This window comes from Daucus carota, chromosome 9 (assembly GCF_001625215.2).
Source record: "Daucus carota subsp. sativus chromosome 9, DH1 v3.0, whole genome shotgun sequence".
In the NCBI taxonomy this organism is placed as follows: Eukaryota; Viridiplantae; Streptophyta; class Magnoliopsida; order Apiales; family Apiaceae; genus Daucus; species Daucus carota.
The window spans coordinates 44461589-44481986 of record NC_030389.2 but is presented as its reverse complement, the minus strand read 5'-3'; the positions used below and the strand labels follow the sequence as shown (position 1 = coordinate 44481986).

General features: G+C 34.7%; 4 protein-coding genes across 7 annotated transcripts; 1 reads left to right on the top strand and 3 right to left on the bottom strand.

Annotated features, from left to right (window-relative positions):
* Window positions 1-182: 182 nt before the first annotated feature.
* LOC108202351 (mitochondrial outer membrane protein porin of 36 kDa) lies at window positions 183-14736 on the bottom strand. 4 transcript variants are annotated; one of them, XM_064084702.1, is made up of 7 exons: window positions 14609-14736; window positions 14418-14485; window positions 14178-14231; window positions 13096-13206; window positions 1281-1367; window positions 920-1128; window positions 183-727 (listed from the first exon to the last, which is right to left on the bottom strand). In XM_064084702.1, exons 1-7 carry the CDS (start codon window positions 14655-14657, stop codon window positions 421-423), a joined length of 885 nt encoding a protein of 294 aa, XP_063940772.1. In that variant the 5' UTR covers window positions 14658-14736; the 3' UTR covers window positions 183-420. The 4 variants fall into 4 exon arrangements, with proteins under 4 accessions (XP_063940772.1, XP_063940771.1, XP_063940774.1 ...); XM_064084701.1 differs by lacking the exons at window positions 13096-13206; window positions 14178-14231; window positions 14418-14485; window positions 14609-14736 and adding exons at window positions 2117-2227; window positions 3196-3249; window positions 3453-3520; window positions 3661-3791; XM_064084704.1 differs by lacking the exon at window positions 14178-14231.
* LOC108202348 (uncharacterized) lies at window positions 4267-8217 on the bottom strand. Its single transcript, XM_017370732.2, has 8 exons — window positions 7912-8217; window positions 7670-7725; window positions 7022-7193; window positions 6538-6626; window positions 5926-6058; window positions 5349-5441; window positions 5120-5222; window positions 4267-4894 (listed from the first exon to the last, which is right to left on the bottom strand). The coding sequence occupies exons 1-8, from the start codon at window positions 8098-8100 to the stop codon at window positions 4515-4517; spliced, it is 1215 nt and encodes a 404-aa protein (XP_017226221.2). The 5' UTR covers window positions 8101-8217; the 3' UTR covers window positions 4267-4514.
* Window positions 9417-12275, top strand: LOC108202347 (uncharacterized). The gene is made up of 3 exons (XM_017370731.2): window positions 9417-10243; window positions 10506-10876; window positions 11512-12275. The coding sequence occupies exons 1-3, from the start codon at window positions 9447-9449 to the stop codon at window positions 11766-11768; spliced, it is 1425 nt and encodes a 474-aa protein (XP_017226220.1). The 5' UTR covers window positions 9417-9446; the 3' UTR covers window positions 11769-12275.
* Window positions 14737-15209: 473 nt separating the features above from the next.
* On the bottom strand, window positions 15210-19167 carry LOC108202349 (uncharacterized). The gene is made up of 8 exons (XM_017370733.2): window positions 18864-19167; window positions 18597-18652; window positions 17949-18120; window positions 17465-17553; window positions 16862-16994; window positions 16285-16377; window positions 16056-16158; window positions 15210-15830 (listed from the first exon to the last, which is right to left on the bottom strand). The coding sequence occupies exons 1-8, from the start codon at window positions 19050-19052 to the stop codon at window positions 15451-15453; spliced, it is 1215 nt and encodes a 404-aa protein (XP_017226222.1). The 5' UTR covers window positions 19053-19167; the 3' UTR covers window positions 15210-15450.
* Between the last annotated feature and the right edge of the window lie 1231 nt (window positions 19168-20398).

Genomic DNA, 20398 nt, shown 5'->3' with positions numbered 1-20398 from the left:
ATAGCTTTAAACTCCGATTTTAAGCTACAACTTGAAATCGAAGCCAAACAGGCAGGATTTGAGCTCTGAATTTAAGCCGGAGCCAAACAGGCTCATAAATACCCTAAGGGCTTGTACCCCAAAGGAGCCACTAGCCAGAATGGTACAAAACATTCTAGCAGAGACACATATAGAATAGAGCATTGAAACAAGAACCAAGCATTTTAGTTTGTGTAACCCTAACCAAATTAGTCACCAGAGTCTACAATCACCAAAAAGCACTGGGACCAATACTAGCACATAAATAAAACAAGAGGGTTACAGAAGAAAGAGCTTAAAAATGTTCGAAAAAGATGGCTCAATCTACTTGATGGGTACACCGTACAAGCCATGCAAAAACAAGACACAAAGCAATAAATTTTGCTTGTCATAGAGAAGATTTCATGGCTTGAGGGCCAGAGCAATTCCAACCTTGGCACTCTTCTCAATAGCCTTGGTATCGACTTCACCGGAAATGGTAACAAGGGACTTTGGGCGCCATGCATGCTGGATCAGAGCACTTGCTATTCCATAGTTGTTCACCCGAGCCTTCACACTGGTTAAAGGGTCCAATGCATGCTGCGTACCGATTGTGAGTGTATTTTCATTGCTTGAGAAGCTATGAGTCAACTCAGCACCAACAGCTGTGTTGGTTAATGGGCTTACTGTGTGCATATAGGAAGCACTGAGGGTGTCAAATTTATTGTTCCTGTGCCAATCAACATCAATAGTCTCGTTTAAAATTGAAAGAATATACAAGTCCAAACATCAATGTAAACAACATAATCCACTCAAACCACCAATATCTTAACTCTACTAAAGCTCAAGCTATTGACCATTTTTCTTCCACAAACTGCAAAAAGATATCATTTTTTTCTTCTTAAAAGAATCATGTACTCACAATGCAAAAGATGCAATTAGGTCGGCCGTAGAGATACTCAGCCCAACGTTATATTTGGTAAAGTCTCCTGTGGATGTGTCAAAAGATATATCAGTCCCAAGTGCAACTGTGTTATTTCCAGCCACGCCAGAGAAGTTTACAAGTGGTTTAGCAGCCAACCCAATGCTGGTGCTAATTCCAGCATTCTCGTGAAAATATTGTACTTCCACCTGTTTCCCAAATTTCTAACATTAGATCTCACACAAAAATAGTATCAGACTTATTACCTAACAAACCCAGGCTTCCCTCAAGACTTAAACAACAAAACACAGTGAGGGGACATTATATATAGTAGAAGTTATCATCGGTGTAAATACGTTACCTTCCCAGATTTCTGATCGGGAGCAACAAAACTCAATATTGTCTTCAGTCCAGGTGCAAGTTCATCAATAGTAATAGTTGTGCAAAGCTGTATGGACAAACAAAACATCAGCCAAAATAATTAAATCCATGAATAATTGATTTTTTTGTTAAACGAGTCAGTCACAAACTACCTTGAATAAAACAAACAATTAATATGGTTTTAAATTCAACCAGTAAAATATTATCATTGTCTACCAGCAAAAGAAGGGACATATAACATGAATATTGATATAGTGAGTAATTTTGGCAGCAAGGCATAAGAAAGACTTCCACAAGAGTATTAAACTACCGACACAACAATTTTTTTTGATAACTTGACACGGAGAAGAAAATTATAATAACAAAAATTGAAGACTACAACTTTTGTTGTCGTTGTTGCCTCTTTATCCGAAAATACTATGTTGAAAGTTAAAGCTACAGATTCTTTTCAATTATCTTCATCCCATAACTCCCTCACTCCATCAGAATTCCTGTCCATTCTGCACATGGAATACCTGTAACTCCTAACTTTGTCACATTTTTCTTACACGAGAAGGATGGACTTAAGAGAAACTTGAGTAGATCCCAATCAAAAGTTGCTCAAGTGTGAGTGGATATCTTGGCATAGACGTTTACACAGAGACAATAATACTACACTATCAAAAGTCACTGCATATATTATCTCTACGTGCTAGACTTTTACTTTGACATGCAAAATTTGATTCAGATAAGTAGCAAACATCTCAGCCACATCAATCAAGGCCTTACTCAAAGAAAGGGATTCTTCCCAAAAGTTAAAGAAGTTCTGCAACATACATTTGATTTTATGTCCAACTTAAGATCAGTGGTGACACTGTTGTTCCTCCATTGAGCATTCACATCAGCCAACAATAATTCACCCTTCTTTGTTGCTGAGGGAGTAATTGCCTGCAATGCAGGTAAGAAAATTAAGCACACAAATAAAATTAATCTAGCTAAAACATTACAGCTAGAGCGGTCAATAATGTATCGAAACAAGATAAACAACTCATAGAACTGAATTACAGTACATATAATCAAGTTAACTAAGTGAAGAACACATTTATAAGCATGAAGGTACTTGCTATGAGCAATGTTACTAATGAACTCAGAAAACAAAGGTATAATTGCATCTGGTATACAAGATTCCATTTCCATCATGCTATGAGCGGACACCGGACAGTTCCGGAATAATGGTAGAATGTGGATAAGAATTCACGGAGATCATCCTTTAACCCCACAAAGTGGGAGGGAAAGGCGCACGTGCAATGGCAGAAGTCACTATTACGGATCCTTATTTTGGTGGTTTAAAGTTAGGTGCCTTTAGAAACTAAAAAAATAAATGCAATCATTTTAACTTAAAGCTACAGGGCATAGATATTCGAGTAGGAAATAAGTTCCAACTCACGCATAGCTAACAGCAAGCCATTCGAAACTGTAAAACTTATTAAATTAACTGGGAATAAGCTGAATGACTTAAACTCCAGCAACATAACATACTTATAAATTAATACTTTTTCATGGAAACTCAAAACATATCCAAGATGGCAAGATCAAAACTCACAAAGTTGTCCACGTATACCATAGTAATACTTAAATGTAGTGAATATCTCTCACAAAGTTGTCAACGTATACCATAGTAATACTTAAATGTAGTGAATATCTCTTATATATATACAATAAAATCTCATAAACCCTCCAGCCCTCCTTATCTTATTCATCAATACATAGCAGATTTACTTTTTCGGTAACTATAAACATTTCTGACCTGAAATTCTTTTCTAGTTTTATTTTTTTATGTTACATATCTTCCAAAGCATTAATCTTTTAAATACACAAAGCCGAGAACCGGAAAGGGTGAGAATCGAATTCTAGACCTCATCTACCACTACGAACAATTTTGCCACAGGTGGGCCACTCCAGAGTCCCAACTGCAGAAATCAAAATCACAAGAACACTACTTCTGGGGTCAAAAAATGTTAACTTTCTCACAGAAAACATACCAAACAATTACAAGTCAAGCCCATAGAATCTACCATACTAATACACAAACAGAGAGAGGGGGAGAGAGAGAAAGAGAGAGAGAGAGAGAGAGAGAGGTGTTAATATGAAAGTATAAAGAAGAATGACTAACCAATCCATTGGCAGCAACAGTAGAGACAGTGAATTTATGGTCAGTCTGATAGTCCCTAAACAAAAGATCTACATGCACCCAATAACAATATCAGCACTTTGTCAAAAATCAATTGAGGGAAAGAGGGGGCGAGAGAGAGAGAGAGAGAGAGAGAGGAGAAGGAGAGAGAGGGGAGGGAGAGAGAGGGAGAAGGAGAGAGAGAGATTACCTCTAGTTTTCTTGCCGATGTCAGAATAGAGACCAGGACCTTTAGCCATCTCTTTCTTGTTTGCTTTGTCGAGAGAGAAAGTTGTCTTTTGTTGTACTGGGGTTTTCAACTTGTAATAACCTTACAGCTAAACCCTACATAAATTCAAAATTAATTAACATTTTTTTATTAAATATCTCAATTATCCAGAATATATTCATTTATTAAAATTAAATTATAAGTATATAATTCTGATTGTATTAAAGATTGGGAAATACATTATTTATTGACATTAATTGGGATATTTAAAATGTCTAACCAAAAGTTCATTTGTATTTTATTTTATTTTAAATTTATCTTAGTTTAGATTTCACTTTTATAAAAATGTTATTATTGTATTAATTTCAAAAATCACATATTCTAATATTGCATTAATTTTATCTCTTACCAAGTGAGTAACATGATGATGCTTATTTTTAGGATTTTTATTTTCGGACGTTGAAGTGCTATTGTCTAAATTTCCAAACATATTTCGGTCAAAAAATAAATTGTCTTGAAAGAAATTTCTAAATATATTTCGGTTAAATAATAAACTTTCAGGAAGGAAGAGTATGTACACCTGCCACAAAAGAAAAGAAGGAACTTTTCATAAATCATTATGTTGAACATATGATTATGCCTGGGTGGATTGTCACAATTTGTGAAATTACAACAATGCTATTTTAGATAAACTAGCAAGAAAATTATTGAAAATAATGTAAATCTTCAGCCTCCAGTTCTGGATTTAATTTTGTTCCAATACCCAAGTACTATAAATGAACCAATCATCTGCTTTGAATCAAACTAAGAAAAAAAGAATCTTATGCTTCTAAGCATTACAGGTTAAGAGGCAGAACATTTTTACTCTGGCATGTCCTGATATTGTGGCCTTTCTTCAGGCATAGCCGGCAAGTGTAAGTTCGTTTAGCAATGGTAATGAAATCTTTGATTGGAGCAGTTGCGACTTTCTCTTGTCTATTCTGCTGGCAAGTCCTGATATTGTGTCCAATTAGCCCGCATTTTCTGCAACGGTGATTCCTTGTGATTTTGTTCCCTGGTTCATTTGATCTGGATGCTGGACATGTTCTCCTGTTATGGCCCTTTTTCCCACACAAGCGACATTTGAATCGTCTGTCTGTTGAATTATCCTTGAGTTTTGGGCAGTAGTGCTTTCTGTGTCCTTCACATCCACAGTTCTTGCAATAAAATTTTATTCCTGGTTCAGAATTAATGTACGTGTTACAGATGCTAAAGATATGCAAGACATTATGACATAAATTAACTTATATTTTGGTATTTAGCAGGCTTTTGATGTGGTCAGGGGATTTCTAGTAATGCACTCAAAGTCAGTCCAGGTAATATGTTACTATATCACTTATATGTAAACACCATGGAAATAATCAGGACACATTAAACTAAGCAAAAACTCATGTAGACACACCTTTCATGGAAATGCTTCTCTTGCGTCGGTTCTCAGGATCACGAAAGTAATCTTTCATAGTTTCAGATGCATGCTTCCTTGCGTCAGCAGTCCCTTTAGCTTTCTGGGCAATATACATTGTATCGAGAGTCAATATTAATATGTTTTAAGTTTTATTGGACTATTTGGATTATTATACTTCTCTTTCATGTTGCAAGGAAATAAGATAGCTACTGTACAATTTCCAAACCTTAATTGCAGCCACTCTTTGCGCATGAAGCATGGGATCGCCATGAATAATCTTCATTCTGTTGCTAAATAGTCCAGTTCTGGCATTTAGGCTCTGCAACCATCCAACTAAACAAAGAATCTTACACTCGTGAACTAGACAATATCTTTGGTCAGTTGCAAAGACATTGTTAGCTAATTACGATACGACGCCAATGCATATGTAATTTTTAAGGTCTGGGAGTAGCAACATCACAATCATAACTATAGAAAACATAAGATCAATCAAGGACCGAAGTAACATTAACCATAAAAATGTAGTCAACCAAATATTTTCAAGTATTCCCAAAAGTTTATTGCGTAGTATAGAATAAAATTTCTATGTACATGATCACCCACTTGACAGTGATTGACTGAGGCAAAAAAAAACACACGCTCACTAGAAAGAAATTAATTCTTTATATGTGAAGATTTAGCTTACAGACACAGCCTACAGTTTATCATACTTTACTATAACCAACTATATATCAACATCTTAAGAAAATAGAAAAATAATTGTAATAAACACCAACAAGTTTAAAGGAGACGAGCAGACTTACTTTCAACGATCTGCTGATCTTTAAATTAACTTCCGGTGGTGAGGATTGGTAAACACGCTTTGATATCCTCTTCCTCTTAAGATTTAACTCTAGATTGTCTACTACGTCATCTTCCCTTACTTTGAATGGAGAACTGAAGATGCAGAAGCATATTGAGTGAATTAGGACAAGGACCAGAACTTCGGAGATTAAATATTAGGAGTAATGAGGAGGATTTACATCAGCAATCAGCATCAACAAAGCAGGTTGTAAAGAATTTTATGTTCATGAGTTAACAAGTGAGTCAGGTCAAGTATTAAATCAATACAAGTTAGAAGTGTATATGATATACTACAGTATAACAACTATAAACTTAATCGTGAAAGAGCCATCTAAAGCAGGAAGTTTGGAATTCTAAACTTTTCTTTCACCATAATATGATTTCATGTCCTTAAATCAGAATTTGGATTATAATTTTGGCATTGCTTACTGTATATATATATACAAAGTCTCTGGAAAAATTCATTATCATCTAATCCATAAGCAAGCAAGAATTTTGCTTACTGTCTGGTACAAACAAGAATACGATTAGCACTAGATATGTGTTCTTAGAAGCAGGGTAAGGATAATTACATTGATCGTGCCTTTTCCCATGGCCGTTCATCGATTGACTCTTCCCATATTACACGATCTCCCTTGCACTGCTCGCAAGTATTCATTCCCTGTAATCGTTAAGATTAAAGCTCTAAATAAGATACAGAGCGGAAAATATACAGCTTTAGTCTGAAAACTATATATTTATATAGGCTAGACTGCTGGAGGCATTTATGTAGCATTTAGGGCACTATAAAATATTTTAAGTATAATAATATCTTCACATTTTTTATTTTGCACTATTTATATACACAAAAACATTATCGTAATAGTCAAGACCGTGTATTCCATTTTCTTATCAAATAAGACACATAAATAAGCACAAGGCAGAATTACACATAGAAACAGAAGCTAGAAAATATAATTGAAGAATGCAAATGTCTCTTGGTCTCTCTACCAAGTTTAGTACTGGTCAATGTGTACATTAAAGCAATTCATAACTAGTAAATGATTCAATATTTACCTTGCCATCACACTGGGCACAATCTTTTCTAGATCTTTCTATTCCGCATTCTGTACATAGAGTGTAACCTCTTCCCCTGCAACTTGGGCAAGGCAGTTCCCTTATATACTGTCCGTTTGGACCAAACCAGGATCTTGGCTTTATAGCATCAGATACTGAAGCTTCACTGAGACTGAAACATGAGCCGAAAGAATGTCAAATCACAGGTAGCATAATATTTTAGACTAATACTGTCGGAAAATTGATAATTCACTGTGTTTAAAATGACATTCTTTAAGATTTTTTTTTTTGTTCTGAAGGCAAGTGAGCAACAAGTAGCACTTGTGGCCAGTGAAACCAATCCTCTTAAGGACCACTATCATAAGCCTAAAGTTCATAATTATTACCGCCTCAGGTGCTAAGAAAGCTAACTTCTACTTGTGTTATCTCAATTAAACATGAGTAGATTTTCACTGTGACTATTAATTACGCAAAACTACCGGTATTACTTATCTAAGAGATGTTCCTTATAAGAGGATTGTAATCAATTCAACTTAAGCTAGCAAAAAGCATCTACTATTTGTTGTTAAATCTCATATAAACATTCACAAACAAGCCCATTTCTTATCTATCCTTAATCCAATCAAATTGAAAAGAGAGAAAATGAACCTTGGATGTCTCTGTGAGGAAAGTCCAAAGAACTCCTCGGATTGATCATAACTCTTCTGCAGTACAAAACAATGAAAAAGGCCATGACCAATGAGTATGTATTCAACATTCTAAATTACAAAGAGAGATGGAGAGAGAGATGGGATGGGGAGGGAGAGAGAGAGAGGGAGAGAAGGGAGGGAGAGAGAGATGGGGGGAGAGAGAGGGAGAGAGGGGGGGAGAGAGAGAGAGAGAGAGATCACCCTTGTCTGAATAGGAGCTGGTACATGGTCATCACTTAAAGCTGAAGAAACCCTAAAAGGCCTAATCTTCTTCTTGGAATGTAACAAAAACACCCAGAAATCAAACTTGTTGGATTCATGCATACTAGCCCTCCTCCATTGAGGAATTACTACACCAACATAAGAGCAAACTGAAGACATTACATACATGCATATATATTACATGTGACTATGTGATTAACTCAAACACAGAACACAGTGACAGGAAGATGAAGTGCAGAGAGATTGAGTTTGTGGACATGAAACAAACATGTAATAAAGTGTAGATGTGTCCTCTGTTTTGTCACTTCCTTTTATATTGTTGCTGGGCTTTGTTTTTCTTATCCAACAACTTAACGGCCCTTTCTTATTTTGTTGGTGGGCTCTGTTTCTTTGCCCAACAACTTAGCAGCCTTGCTACTTTCAGTGTGCTAGATCACATTATATATTGAGGTGATCCTATTAGGGCCACAATACGGGATATCCTGTAGTTTAAAGACGTTACCCATATGCTCTTTAGTTAGACAGTTCTAGGGCTCTATTTTGCCTATAAATTGGAAAGCTTTTTAAAAATCATTGTCAAGACAATGACCATCCCCCTGTTATATCTTCTATTATATAGAAAATATAAATAGTTATTTTAAATTATAAAGAAATAAATAAAACAAATGACTTATGATTAAGTTTTAATATTTGACATGTTTCAAGTTTTAGATGAGATTTTATATTTGATTTTAAAGTGTTTATTATCTTTTTTCTAAGAGTATTCTTCTTTGAGTAATTGATGACCTATACATATTCACCAGATTCTGAATAATACCTGTAACATGTATTCATTATATTATATTCTATATTCAAATCATAAAAATTATTTATAAATAAAAATGAATGGTATATTTAAGGTTTACTCAAAGTATCATATTCTAAAAGAATCAAACAATAAAGAAAGAGGCAAAATATGTAATATTGTGTCCCTGCTTTGCTAAAGTTTAAATGATAGTACCAAATCAAATAAGTAGTTTCTTTTCCACTTTAAGTGATTAACACATATTCTGTTACTTTTCCCAAATATATGGTTGTATGGAATGGACAGTTATTTGAAAAATGATTCCTGAGTTCACAGAATGCAGAGAATGAGAACACTAATTGCAGCTTGTCACAAGACTCACTAATCACAATGCATCATATTTTAGCAAAATTTTATCTCTGGTAAGCTTGTAAAAGAATTTCAATTAAATCGGGAACAAACGATATATCTTATGTGCACTCAAAGTATTACATTCTAAAAGCATAAAACAAATAAAGAAAGAAGCACCCAGATAAGTGTCACTGCTTTGCAAAAGTTCAAATTAGGGGACCAAATTAGTACGAGTAAGTAGTTTCTTTTCGACTTTAAGTGACTAGCACGTATTCTATTACCTTTCCTTTAGACGACATGTATATAAAGAGTTTTCCATGGCACAAACATACACATATTTCACTCTCTCTTCAAAAACTCAAGCAGCCTATATATAGTGATGGAGCACCCCAGCCACAGGCATCCACTGATCCTAAATGAAAGATATATTGCTAGGGAGGGTGATGTTTGTCGTGGCTGCGGCGAACAAATACTGTCGTGTAAATCATTTGTTTATAGTTGCAGTGGTATCACCGGCACTGATATTAGTGATACTAATAGATCTTGTGCCAAATTTTTACTGCATAAAAATTGTGCAGAATTACCCCTAAGTTTTCAAAATCCAAACAAACTGAAAGAGCTTTTTCTTCTCTGTTTCGATTTTTCCAATCCTAATGTACAAGAGCATTTTCTATATGGAGGAGCTATTTTAGAGTGTGACATCTGTGACATAGAAATACCATGGAGTCGAGATCAATTCTTCTATTATAATGAAGAAACTGATTCTTGCATATGCGTCGGTTGTGTTGTGTTCCAAACTCACATGCCCTTGGAGGATCCGAAATCTTTGCATCCGTCTCACAATCAACATTTGTTGTCCTTAATTCAGAATCCATCCTCGTTCAAGTGTCATGCTTGCAACGTGGATGATAATATCAAAGACATGTCTTACAAATGCACCAGATGTCAATTTTGGATACATAAGAGTTGTGCTGATGCACCTATGTCTTTCCATTTTCAATTTCACGACAAGCATCCCCTTATTCTTTCATTTTCTCTCCCACTTCTTTATCACAAATTTAGGCAATTTTGTGGAGTATGCAGTAAGAAATTAAGTCGGCTGGCTTGGATTTATTATTGCCGCTACTGCAGATTTTTCGCTCATTTTCAATGTGCTAGATCCAGCCATTCAGTGAGGTACATGGTATTAATTAATAAGCTTACTTATCAATATATTTCTTTTTAGCAACATTTTTCCTTCATTCACATAATATAGTGAATAGTCTATTTTGTTAAACTAATGCCATTATGGAAAAGTCTCGTGTTTATACAAATGTAAAACTTTATATCAAACCACATCCAACATTAGGTCTAGCTTGGTGCATCCATATGCAATTTTATGTAGGTTTTGACTGCTAATTGACAGCATTAATTTTCTTATGTATTTGTGTTTTCTCAGCCCTTGTGAAAAAGAAACTGATGATGACAATGTGGTGCAATTGCCGGTCGCTGATGAACTATCAGCAAATTTAATGTGCGAAAAATTTGTTAAGGCTATGGTTATTGAAATCTCCAGCAATGTTAACAACAATTTTATTTTGGGAAGTGTTATTAACCATTGGACTCACCAAGAACATCATTTGCAACTCATTAATAATACGCGAGAGTTGAAAATTCAGCAAGAGCAAGATGATGATGAAAAGTTATTGTTATGCGATGGTTGCGTGCAACCTATTGGAAATGACCAATTCTATGGCTGTGTTAGTTGTAAATATTTTCTGCACAGGTCATGTGCTGAATTGCCAAGGGAGATGAACCACCTCATTTTAGGTATGTCTTTTTTTTTTTGGGTTGTTTTATAATCTTTGTTGCCCCCACACACATAGATATATAGCTGAATTGCCAAAGGAGATTAAACACCGCCTTATTTCAGGTATGTCTCTTTCTTTTGGGCTGTGTTTAATACCAGGAAATTTCCGGCTTTTCATAGTTAAATTTGACTAAATGATGGGTCATATTTATAAATTTAACTATTTTTTATGTCGTCGTATTTATAAATTAAAATAATACACAATTTAATAATTAAATATCATATAACATATACACTACATGAAACTAGAATAAAAATGTAGAAGTTAAATTCAATCATTTTACATTTCAATTCTGTAAAATGAAATTTCATCAATAGAAATTCAATATAAATAAGAATAAGAATAAGAATTAAATAAAAACAAAGCGTCTTATTTAAAGCTAATTATGCAAATTGTTATAGATATTTAAACACTTATGACTGCCAAAATTTCCTCGATAAAAAAAAAACTGCTAAATATTCTAAGATTACACACGATATTGATTAAAATTTAATTTATCATATAATTTAATATTTTGAGCATACATATAGCATAATTAATTTTCTTGTAAAAATTCTGTCTCATTTCTTTTCTCCCCGTTCTCACATATGCCAGGCTACATCATTGCAAATAAGCGGAGGGAACCATACAAATTGAATTGTTGCACAGCTTGTAATATTATGGGCAACGGAATATTCTTCAACATTTTTACTTGTCCTTGTCACATTGGATGCATGGCATTGCCCAAAATGATCAAACATGAAGCTCACCGTCACATGCTTAAACACGACCGATTAGACTATGAAGCATGTAGAAGTTGCAAAGCATGCAGAAGATTTATTTCGGTCGGAACTCGGAAGAGTCTTAGCTAGCCACCAGTGTAAAGAGTGTGAATACCATATATGTGGTTCATGTATTATGAGGCCAAGAGTAGCTAAGCATCCTTGGGATATTCACCCCCTCCGCTTGATATATGAACCTGGCATGGTTGATGATCATGAGCATGATTTCAATTGTGAGTTTTGCTCCGAAGATATCGACACAAACAGGTGGTTCTATCATTGCAGTGATTGTGATCTATCATTTCATCTTTACCGATGTTTCGATGAATCAAGTTATCGACAGTACTCGAGAGTTAAGTTTGGGGCTACTGATATTATCATTGACAAACTCCATCCTCACAGTCTAACATTTGTATTGAACAAAAAGTCTCGGAGCTGTGAAAGATGTCACCAAAATCAGCTTGGTGAGCCGGTTCTCGAATGTTCTTGGCCATGTAAATCAATATTTTGTACATATTGTATTCAAGATTATTCTTCTGATTCTGATTCTGAAGATGATTCTTCTTTTACAGAATAAACTACGTGTCTTCTTCTTAATTTTGATATCAGCAGCTAGCATTAGCATTAAATTGTGATTTATGATTTTATACCGCATCTTATACATAGCTAGGCTCTACATTGTGATCATATAAACATATTATTTTTATTTTGCATCTGCCACTAACTTCCTAACGAGTCAGTCACAAACTACCTTGAATAAATTTAACAATTAATATGGTTTTAAATTCAACCAGTAAAATTTTATCATTGTCTACCAGCAAAAGAAGGGGCATATAACATGAATATTGATATAGTGAGTAATTTTTGCAGCAAGGCATAAGAAAGACTTCCACAATAGTATTAAACTACCAACACAATATTTTTTTTTTAAATAACCTGACACACAGAAGAAAATTATAATAACAAAAATTGACGACTACAACTTTTGTTGTCCTTGTTGCCTCTTTATCTGAAAATACTATGTTGAAAGTTAAAGCTACAGATTCTTTTCAGTTATCTTCATCCCATAACTCCCTCACTCCATCAGAATTACTGTCCATTCTGCACATGGAATACCTGTAACTCCTAACTTTGTCACATTTTTCTTACACGAGAAGGATAAACTTAAGAGAAACTTGAGTAGATCCCAATCAAAAGTTGCTCAAGTGTGAGTGGATGTCTAGGCATAGACGTTTACACAGAGACAATAATACTACACTATCAAAAGTCACCGCATATATTATCTCTTCGTGCTAGACTTTTACTTTGACATGCAAAATTTGATTCAGATAAGTAGCAAACATCTCGCCTACATCAATCAAGGCCTTACTCAAAGAAAGGGATTCTTCCCAAAAGTTAAAAAAGTTCTGCAACATACATTTGATTTTATGTCCAACTTAAGATCAGTGCTGACACTGTTGTTCCTCCATTGAGCATTCACATCAGCCAACAATAATTCACCCTTCTTTGTTGCTGAGGGAGTAATTGCCTGCAATGCAGGTAAGAAAATTAGGCACACAAATAAAATTAATCTAGCAAAAATATTACAGCTAGAGCGGTCAATAATGTATCAGAACAAGATAAACAACTCATAAAACCAAATTACAGTACATATAATCAATTAGCTAAGTGAAGAACACATTTATAAGCAGGAAGGTACTTGCTATGAGCAATGTTACTAATGAACTCAGATAAAAAAGATATAACTGCATCTGGTATACAAGATTCCATTTCCATCGTGCTATGAGCGGACACCGGACAGTTCCGGAATAATGGTAAAATGTGGACAAGAGTTCACGGAGAGTCGGAGATCATCATTTAAGTATTTAACCCCACAAAGTGGGAGGGAAAGGCGAGCAACGACTGGAGTGGGAGAGTCAGAGTCGAAAAGAGGATTCCTCACTTCTCGCAATTGCAATGGCACCAAAAGTCACTATTACTGATCCTTATTTTGGTGGTTAAAAGCTAGGTGCCTTTAGAATGTAAATGAATAAATGCAATCATGTTAACTTAAAGCTACAGGGCATAGATATTCGAGTAGAAAATAAGTTCAAACTCATCACACATAGCTAACAACAAGCCATTCGAAACTGTAGCACTTATTAAATTAACTGGGAATAAGCTGAATGGCTTAAACTTCAGCAATATAACATACTTATAAATTAATATTTTTTCATTGAACCTCAAAACATATCCAAGATCAAAACTCACAAAGTTGTCAACGTATACCATATCCATAGTGATACTCAAATGTAGTAAATATCTCTAATTATATACGATAAAATCTCATAACCCTCCGGCCCTCCCCGTGTTATTAACCAATACATATACGTACCTATAAACATTTCTAAACTGCAATTTTTTTGTAGTTTTATTTTTTATTGTTACATATCTTTCAAAGCATTAATCTTTTAAATACACAAAGCCGAGAACCGGAAAGGGTGAGAATGAACTCTAGACCTCATCTACCACTACGAGCAATTTTGCCACAGGTGGACCACTCCAGAGTCCCAACTGCAGAAATCAAAATCACAAGAACACTACTTCTGGGGTCAAAAATGTTAACTTTCTCACAGTAAACATACCAAACAATTACAAGTCAAGCCCATAGAATCTACCATACTAATACACAAACACAAACACAAACAGAGAGAGAGAGAGAGAGGTGTTAATATGAAAGTATAAAGAAGAATGACTAACCAATCCATTGGCAGCAACAGTAGAGACAGTGAATTTATGGTCAGTCTGATAGTCCCTAAACAAAAGATCTACATGCACGATGCACCCAATAACAATATCAGCACTTTGTCAAAAATCAATTGAGGGAAAGAGGGGGCGAGAGAGAGAGAGAGAGGAGAGGGAGAGAGAGGGGAGGGAGAGAGAGAGATTACCTCTAGTTTTCTTGCCGATGTCTGAATAGAGACCAGGACCTTTAGCCATCTCTTTCTTGTTTGCTTTGTCGAGAGAGAAAGTTGTCTTTTGTTGTACTGGGGTTTTCAACTTGTAATAACCTTACAGCTAAACCCTACATAAATCCAAAATTAATTAACATTTTTTATTAAATATCTCAATTATTCAGAATATTCATTTATTAAAATTAAATTAAAAGTATATAATTTTGATTGTATTAAAGATCGGGAAATACATTATTTATTGAGATTAAGTAGGATATTTAGAATGTCCAACCAAAGGTTTATTTGTATTTTATTTTATTTTAAATTTATCTTAGTTTAGATTTCGCTTTTATAAAAATGTTATTATTGTATTAATTTCAAAAATCACATATTCTAATATTGCATTAATTTTATCTCTTACCAAGTGAGTAACATGATGATGCTTATTTTTAGGATTTTTATTTTCGGACGTTGAAGTGCTATTGTCTAAATTTCCAAACATATTTCGGTAAAAATAAATTGTCTTGAAAGAAATTTCTAAATATATTTCGGTTAAATAATAAACTTTCTGGAAGGAAGAGTATGTACATCTTCCACAAAAGAAAAAAAGGAACTTTTCATAAATCATTATGTTGAACATATGATTATGCCTGGGTGGATTGTCACAATTTGTGAAATTACAACAATGCTATTTTAGATAAACTAGCAAGAAAATTATTGAAAATAATGTAAATCTCCAGCCTCCAGTTCTGGATTTAATTTTGTTCCAATACCCAAGTACTATAAATGAACCAATCATCTGCTTTGAATCAAAAAGAATCTTATGCTACTAAGCATTACTACTGGTTAAGAGGCAGAACATTGTTACTCTGGCATGTCCTGATATTGTGGCCTTTCTTCAGGCATAGCCGGCAAGTGTAAGTTCGTTTAGCAATGGTAATGATATCTTTAATTGGAGCAGTTGCGACTTTCTCTTGTCTATTCTGCTGGCAAGTCCTGATATTGTGTCCAATTAGCCCGCATTCTCTGCAACGGTGATTCCTTGTGATTTTGTTCCCTGGTTCATTTGATCTGGATGCTGGACATGTTCTCCTGTTATGGCCCTTTTTCCCACACAAGCGACATTTGAATCGTCTGTCTGTTGAATTATCCTTGAGTTTTGGGCAGTAGTGCTTTCTGTGTCCTTCACATCCACAGTTCTTGCAATAAAATTTTATTCCTGGTTCAGAATTAATGTACGTGTTACAGATGCTAAAGATATGCAAGACATTATGACATAAATTAACTTATATTTTGGTATTTAGCAGGCTTTTGATGTGGTCAGGGGATTTCTAGTAATGCACTCAAAGTCAGTCCAGGTAATATGTTACTATATCACTTATATGTAAACACCATGGAAATAATCAGGACACATTAAACTAAGCAAAAACTCATGTAGACACACCTTTCATGGAAATGCTTCTCTTGCGTCGGTTCTCAGGATCACGAAAGTAATCTTTCATAGTTTCAGATGCATGCTTCCTTGCGTCAGCAGTCCTTTTAGCTTTCTGGGCAATATACATTGTATCGAGAGTCGATATTAATATGTTTTAAGTTCTATTGGACTATTTGGATTATTATACTTCTCTTTCATGTTGCAAGGAAATAAGATAGCTACTGTACAATTTCCAAACCTTAATTGCAGCCACTCTTTGCGCATGAAGCATGGGATCGCCATGAATAATCTTCATTCTGTTGCTAAATAGTCCAGTTCTGGCATTTAGGCTCTGCAACCATCCAACTAAACAAAGAATCTTACACTCGTGAACTAGACAATATCTTTGGTCAGTTGCAAAGACATTGTTAGCTAATTACGATACGACGCCAATGCATATGTAATTTTTAAGGTCTGGGAGTAGCAACATCACAATCATAACTATAGAAAACATAAGATCAATCAAGGACCGAAGTAACATTAACCATAAAAATGTAGTCAACCAAATATTTTCAAGTATTCCCAAAAGTTTATTGCGTAGTATAGAATAAAGTTTCTATGTACATGATCACCCACTTGACAGTGATTGACTGAGGCAAAAAAAAACACACGCTCACTAGAAAGAAATTAATTCTTTATATGTGAAGATTTAGCTTACAGACACAGCCTACAGTTTATCATACTTTACTATAACCAACTATATATCAACATCTTAAGAAAATAGAAAAATAATTGTAATAAACACCAACAAGTTTAAAGGAGACGAGCAGACTTACTTTCAACGATCTGCTGATCTTTAAATTAACTTCCGGTGGTGAGGATTGGTAAACACGCTTTGATATCCTCTTCCTCTTAAGATTTAACTCTAGATTGTCTACTACGTCATCTTCCTTTACTTTGAATGGAGAACTGAAGATGCAGAAGCATATTGAGTGAATTAGGACAAGGACCAGAACTTCGTAGATTAAATATTAGGAGTAATGAGGAGGATTTACATCAGCAATCAGCATCAACAAAGCAGGTTGTAAAGAATTTTATGTTCATGAGTTAACAAGTGAGTCAGGTCAAGTATTAAATCAATACAAGTTAGAAGTGTATATGATATACTACAGTATAAACTTAATCGTGAAAGAGCCATCTAAAGCAGGAAGTTTGGAATTCTAAACTTTTCTTTCACCATAATATGATTTCATGTCCTTAAATCAGAATTTGGATTATAATTTTGGCATTGCTTACTGTATGAATATATACAAAGTCTCTGGAAAAATTCATTATCATCTAATCCATAAGCAAGCAAGAATTTTGCTTACTGTCTGGTACAAACAAGAATACGATTAGCACTAGATATGTGTTCTTAGAAGCAGGGTAAGGATAATTACATTGATCGTGCCTTTTCCCATGGCCGTTCATCGATTGACTCTTCCCATATTACACGATCTCCCTTGCACTGCTCGCAAGTATTCATTCCCTGTAATCGTTAAGATTAAAGCTCTAAATAAGATACAGAGCGGAAAATATACAGCTTTAGTCTGAAAACTATATATTTATATAGGCTAGACTGCTGGAGGCATTTATGTAGCATTTAGGGCACTATAAAATATTTTAAGTATAATAATATCTTCACATTTTTTATTTTGCACTATTTATATACACAAAAACATTATCGTAATAGTCAAGACCGTGTATTCCATTTTCTTATCAAATAAGACACACAAATAAGCACAAGGCAGAATTACACATAGAAACAGAAGCTAGAAAATATAATTGAAGAATGCAAATGTCTCTTGGTCTCTCTACCAAGTTTAGTACTGGTCAATGTGTACATTAAAGCAATTCATAACTAGTAAATGATTCAATATTTACCTTGCCATCACACTGGGCACAATCTTTTCTAGATCTTTCTATTCCGCATTCTGTACATAGAGTGTAACCTCTTCCCCTGCAACTTGGGCAAGGCAGTTCCCTTATATACTGTCCGTTTGGACCAAACCAGGATCTTGGCTTTATAGCATCAGATACTGAAGCTTCACTGAGACTGAAACATGAGCCGAAAGAATGTCAAATCACAGGTAGCATAATATTTTAGACTAATACTGTCGGAAAATTGATAATTCACTGTGTTTAAAATGACATTCTTTAAGATTTTTTTTTTTGTTCTGAAGGCAAGTGAGCAACAAGTAGCACTTGTGGCCAGTGAAACCAATCCTCTTAAGGACCACTATCATAAACCTAAAGTTCATAATTATTACCGCCTCAGGTGCTAAGAAAGCTAACTTCTACTTGTGTTATCTCAATTAAACATGAGTAGATTTTCACTGTGACTATTAATTACGCAAAACTACCGGTATTACTTATCTAAGAGATGTTCCTTATAAGAGGATTGTAATCAATTCAACTTAAGCTAGCAAAAAGCATCTACTATTTGTTGTTAAATCTCATATAAACATTCACAAACAAGCCCATTTCTTATCTATCCTTAATCCAATCAAATTGAAAAGAGAGAAAATGAACCTTGGATGTCTCTGTGAGGAAAGTCCAAAGAACTCCTCGGATTGATCATAACTCTTCTGCAGTACAAAACAATGAAAAAGGCCATGACCAATGAGTATGTATTCAACATTCTAAAACACACACACAGACAGAGAGGGAGAGGGAGAGGGAGAGAGAGAGAGAGATGGGAGGGGGAGGGGGAGGGAGAGAGGGCGGGAGAGGGGAAGAGGGAGAGAGAGGGAGAGAGATAGAGAGGGGGAGGGAGAGAGAGAGAGAGAGAGAGATCACCCTTGTCTGAATAGGAGCTGGTACATGGTCATCACTTAAAGCTGAAGAAACCCTAAAAGGCCTAATCTTCTTCTTGCAATGTAACAAAAACACCCAGAAATCAAACTTGCTGGATTCATGCATACTAGTCCTCCTCCATTGAGGAATTACTACACCAACATAAGAGCAAACTGAAGACATTACATACATGCATATATATTACATGTGACTATGTGATTATCTCAAACACAGAACACAGTGACAGGAAGATGAAGTGCAGAGAGATTGAGTTTGTGGACATGAAACAAACATGTAATAAAGTGTAGATGTGTCCTCTGTTTTGTCACTTCCTTTTATATTGTTGCTGGGCTTTGTTTCTCTTATCCAACAACTTAACGGGCCCTTCCTTATTTTGTTGGTGGGCTCTGTTTCTTTGCCCAACAACTTAGCAGCCCGATTTTGTTTTTCAATACGGCCCATCCAGAACTCGTTTCCACCGAACATTTCCGACCCTCGGAAAACCGAGACCTAAAATTTAATAATTATATAATAAATAACACAAATAATAGATAAAATTTCATTCACTTTGACTACACCTTATCTATGCTATTAAAATAATATATTATTGTTATGACAACTTAAAATAATAATAACATACCATATATTATATACGAAATATAGTCAACCAATATAATTACAGGTTCAACAAATTTTATGCTATGTCTTACCTATCTAATGTAGCCTATTATTTTTAGCCAATAATAGAGATGCTCAATACATAAATAAAATAAATTATTTTATTATGATAATAGATAATTTGAAAATTTATATTTTAAAGGTTCAACAAACATAACCATGAGATCAGTTAAATTTTTAGACAAGAGGGTGCTCGGAGAGTTGGAGTGCTTGGAGTGAAGAATTTTATACATATTATCTGTAATTATTATTTATAGTATCATTTTTCAAATTTTAGCCAATAATATTGGAGGGTTGAAGATACTCTTACTGTCTTAAAATATATTTTATGAACAAAATTTTGTAGTTCAGAATTTTGAGTCCAGGTGTGTAATATATACTTTTTCTGTTATCAATGAGTTTTGATAATAGTGCTTGTAAGCATTCTTAGATGAGAAGTGCTTTTCAGAAAAATTGTTCTTGAAATTTAGCAAAAATTAATATCAATTTACCAATTTTTTAAAAAACTGTTTTTCTTGTCTGCAGCAAAAACATCAAACCGGATTACCATGATGACGAACTGACAATGATGATATAGCACTCTTGCTGCAGAATAGCTAATCTGGTTCTGCCTTAACCCAGTTGCATGCCCTTCAAGATCATGCCAGTGTGATTGCGCTTTTCAGTAGCTTAAGGCAGCAGCACAAGTGGTTAATGTTGCAACTCGAACCACATGAAGGTCACTCAGAACACTATTAAAAAATAGGTCAAAACCGACCACCAAAAATCGACCGTCAAGCATAAAACCGACTGACGGTCGCGTGGTCGGTTTTACCTCGTCAAAACCGCAGGAGAGAGGGGGCTCGGCACGTATTTTTTAC

Bases quoted from the DNA above. Each gene is read 5' to 3' on its own strand.
- LOC108202348 (XM_017370732.2), bottom strand. From the start codon at position 8,100: ATGTATGTAATGTCTTCAGTTTGCTCTTATGTTGGTGTAGTAATTCCT. The intron at 6,059-6,537 runs GTAATTATCCTT...CTGCATCTTCAG, and splicing joins TGGGAAAAGGCACGATCAAT to TTCTCCATTCAAAGTAAGGG. The intron at 5,442-5,925 runs GTAAGTCTGCTC...GGATGGTTGCAG, and splicing joins AGATCAGCAGATCGTTGAAA to AGCCTAAATGCCAGAACTGG.
- LOC108202347 (XM_017370731.2), top strand. From the start codon at position 9,447: ATGGAGCACCCCAGCCACAGGCATCCACTGATCCTAAATGAAAGATAT. The intron at 10,244-10,505 runs GTACATGGTATT...GTGTTTTCTCAG, and splicing joins AGATCCAGCCATTCAGTGAG to CCCTTGTGAAAAAGAAACTG. The intron at 10,877-11,511 runs GTATGTCTTTTT...CACATATGCCAG, and splicing joins GATGAACCACCTCATTTTAG to GCTACATCATTGCAAATAAG.
- LOC108202351 (XM_064084702.1), bottom strand. From the start codon at position 14,657: ATGGCTAAAGGTCCTGGTCTCTATTCAGACATCGGCAAGAAAACTAGA. The intron at 14,486-14,608 runs GTAATCTCTCTC...TCGTGCATGTAG, and splicing joins CATCGGCAAGAAAACTAGAG to ATCTTTTGTTTAGGGACTAT. The intron at 13,207-14,177 runs GTCTAGAGTTCA...CCTGCATTGCAG, and splicing joins TGCTCGTAGTGGTAGATGAG to GCAATTACTCCCTCAGCAAC.
- LOC108202349 (XM_017370733.2), bottom strand. From the start codon at position 19,052: ATGTATGTAATGTCTTCAGTTTGCTCTTATGTTGGTGTAGTAATTCCT. The intron at 18,653-18,863 runs GTGATCTCTCTC...TTTGTACTGCAG, and splicing joins CAGCTCCTATTCAGACAAGG to AAGAGTTATGATCAATCCGA. The intron at 16,378-16,861 runs GTAAGTCTGCTC...GGATGGTTGCAG, and splicing joins AGATCAGCAGATCGTTGAAA to AGCCTAAATGCCAGAACTGG.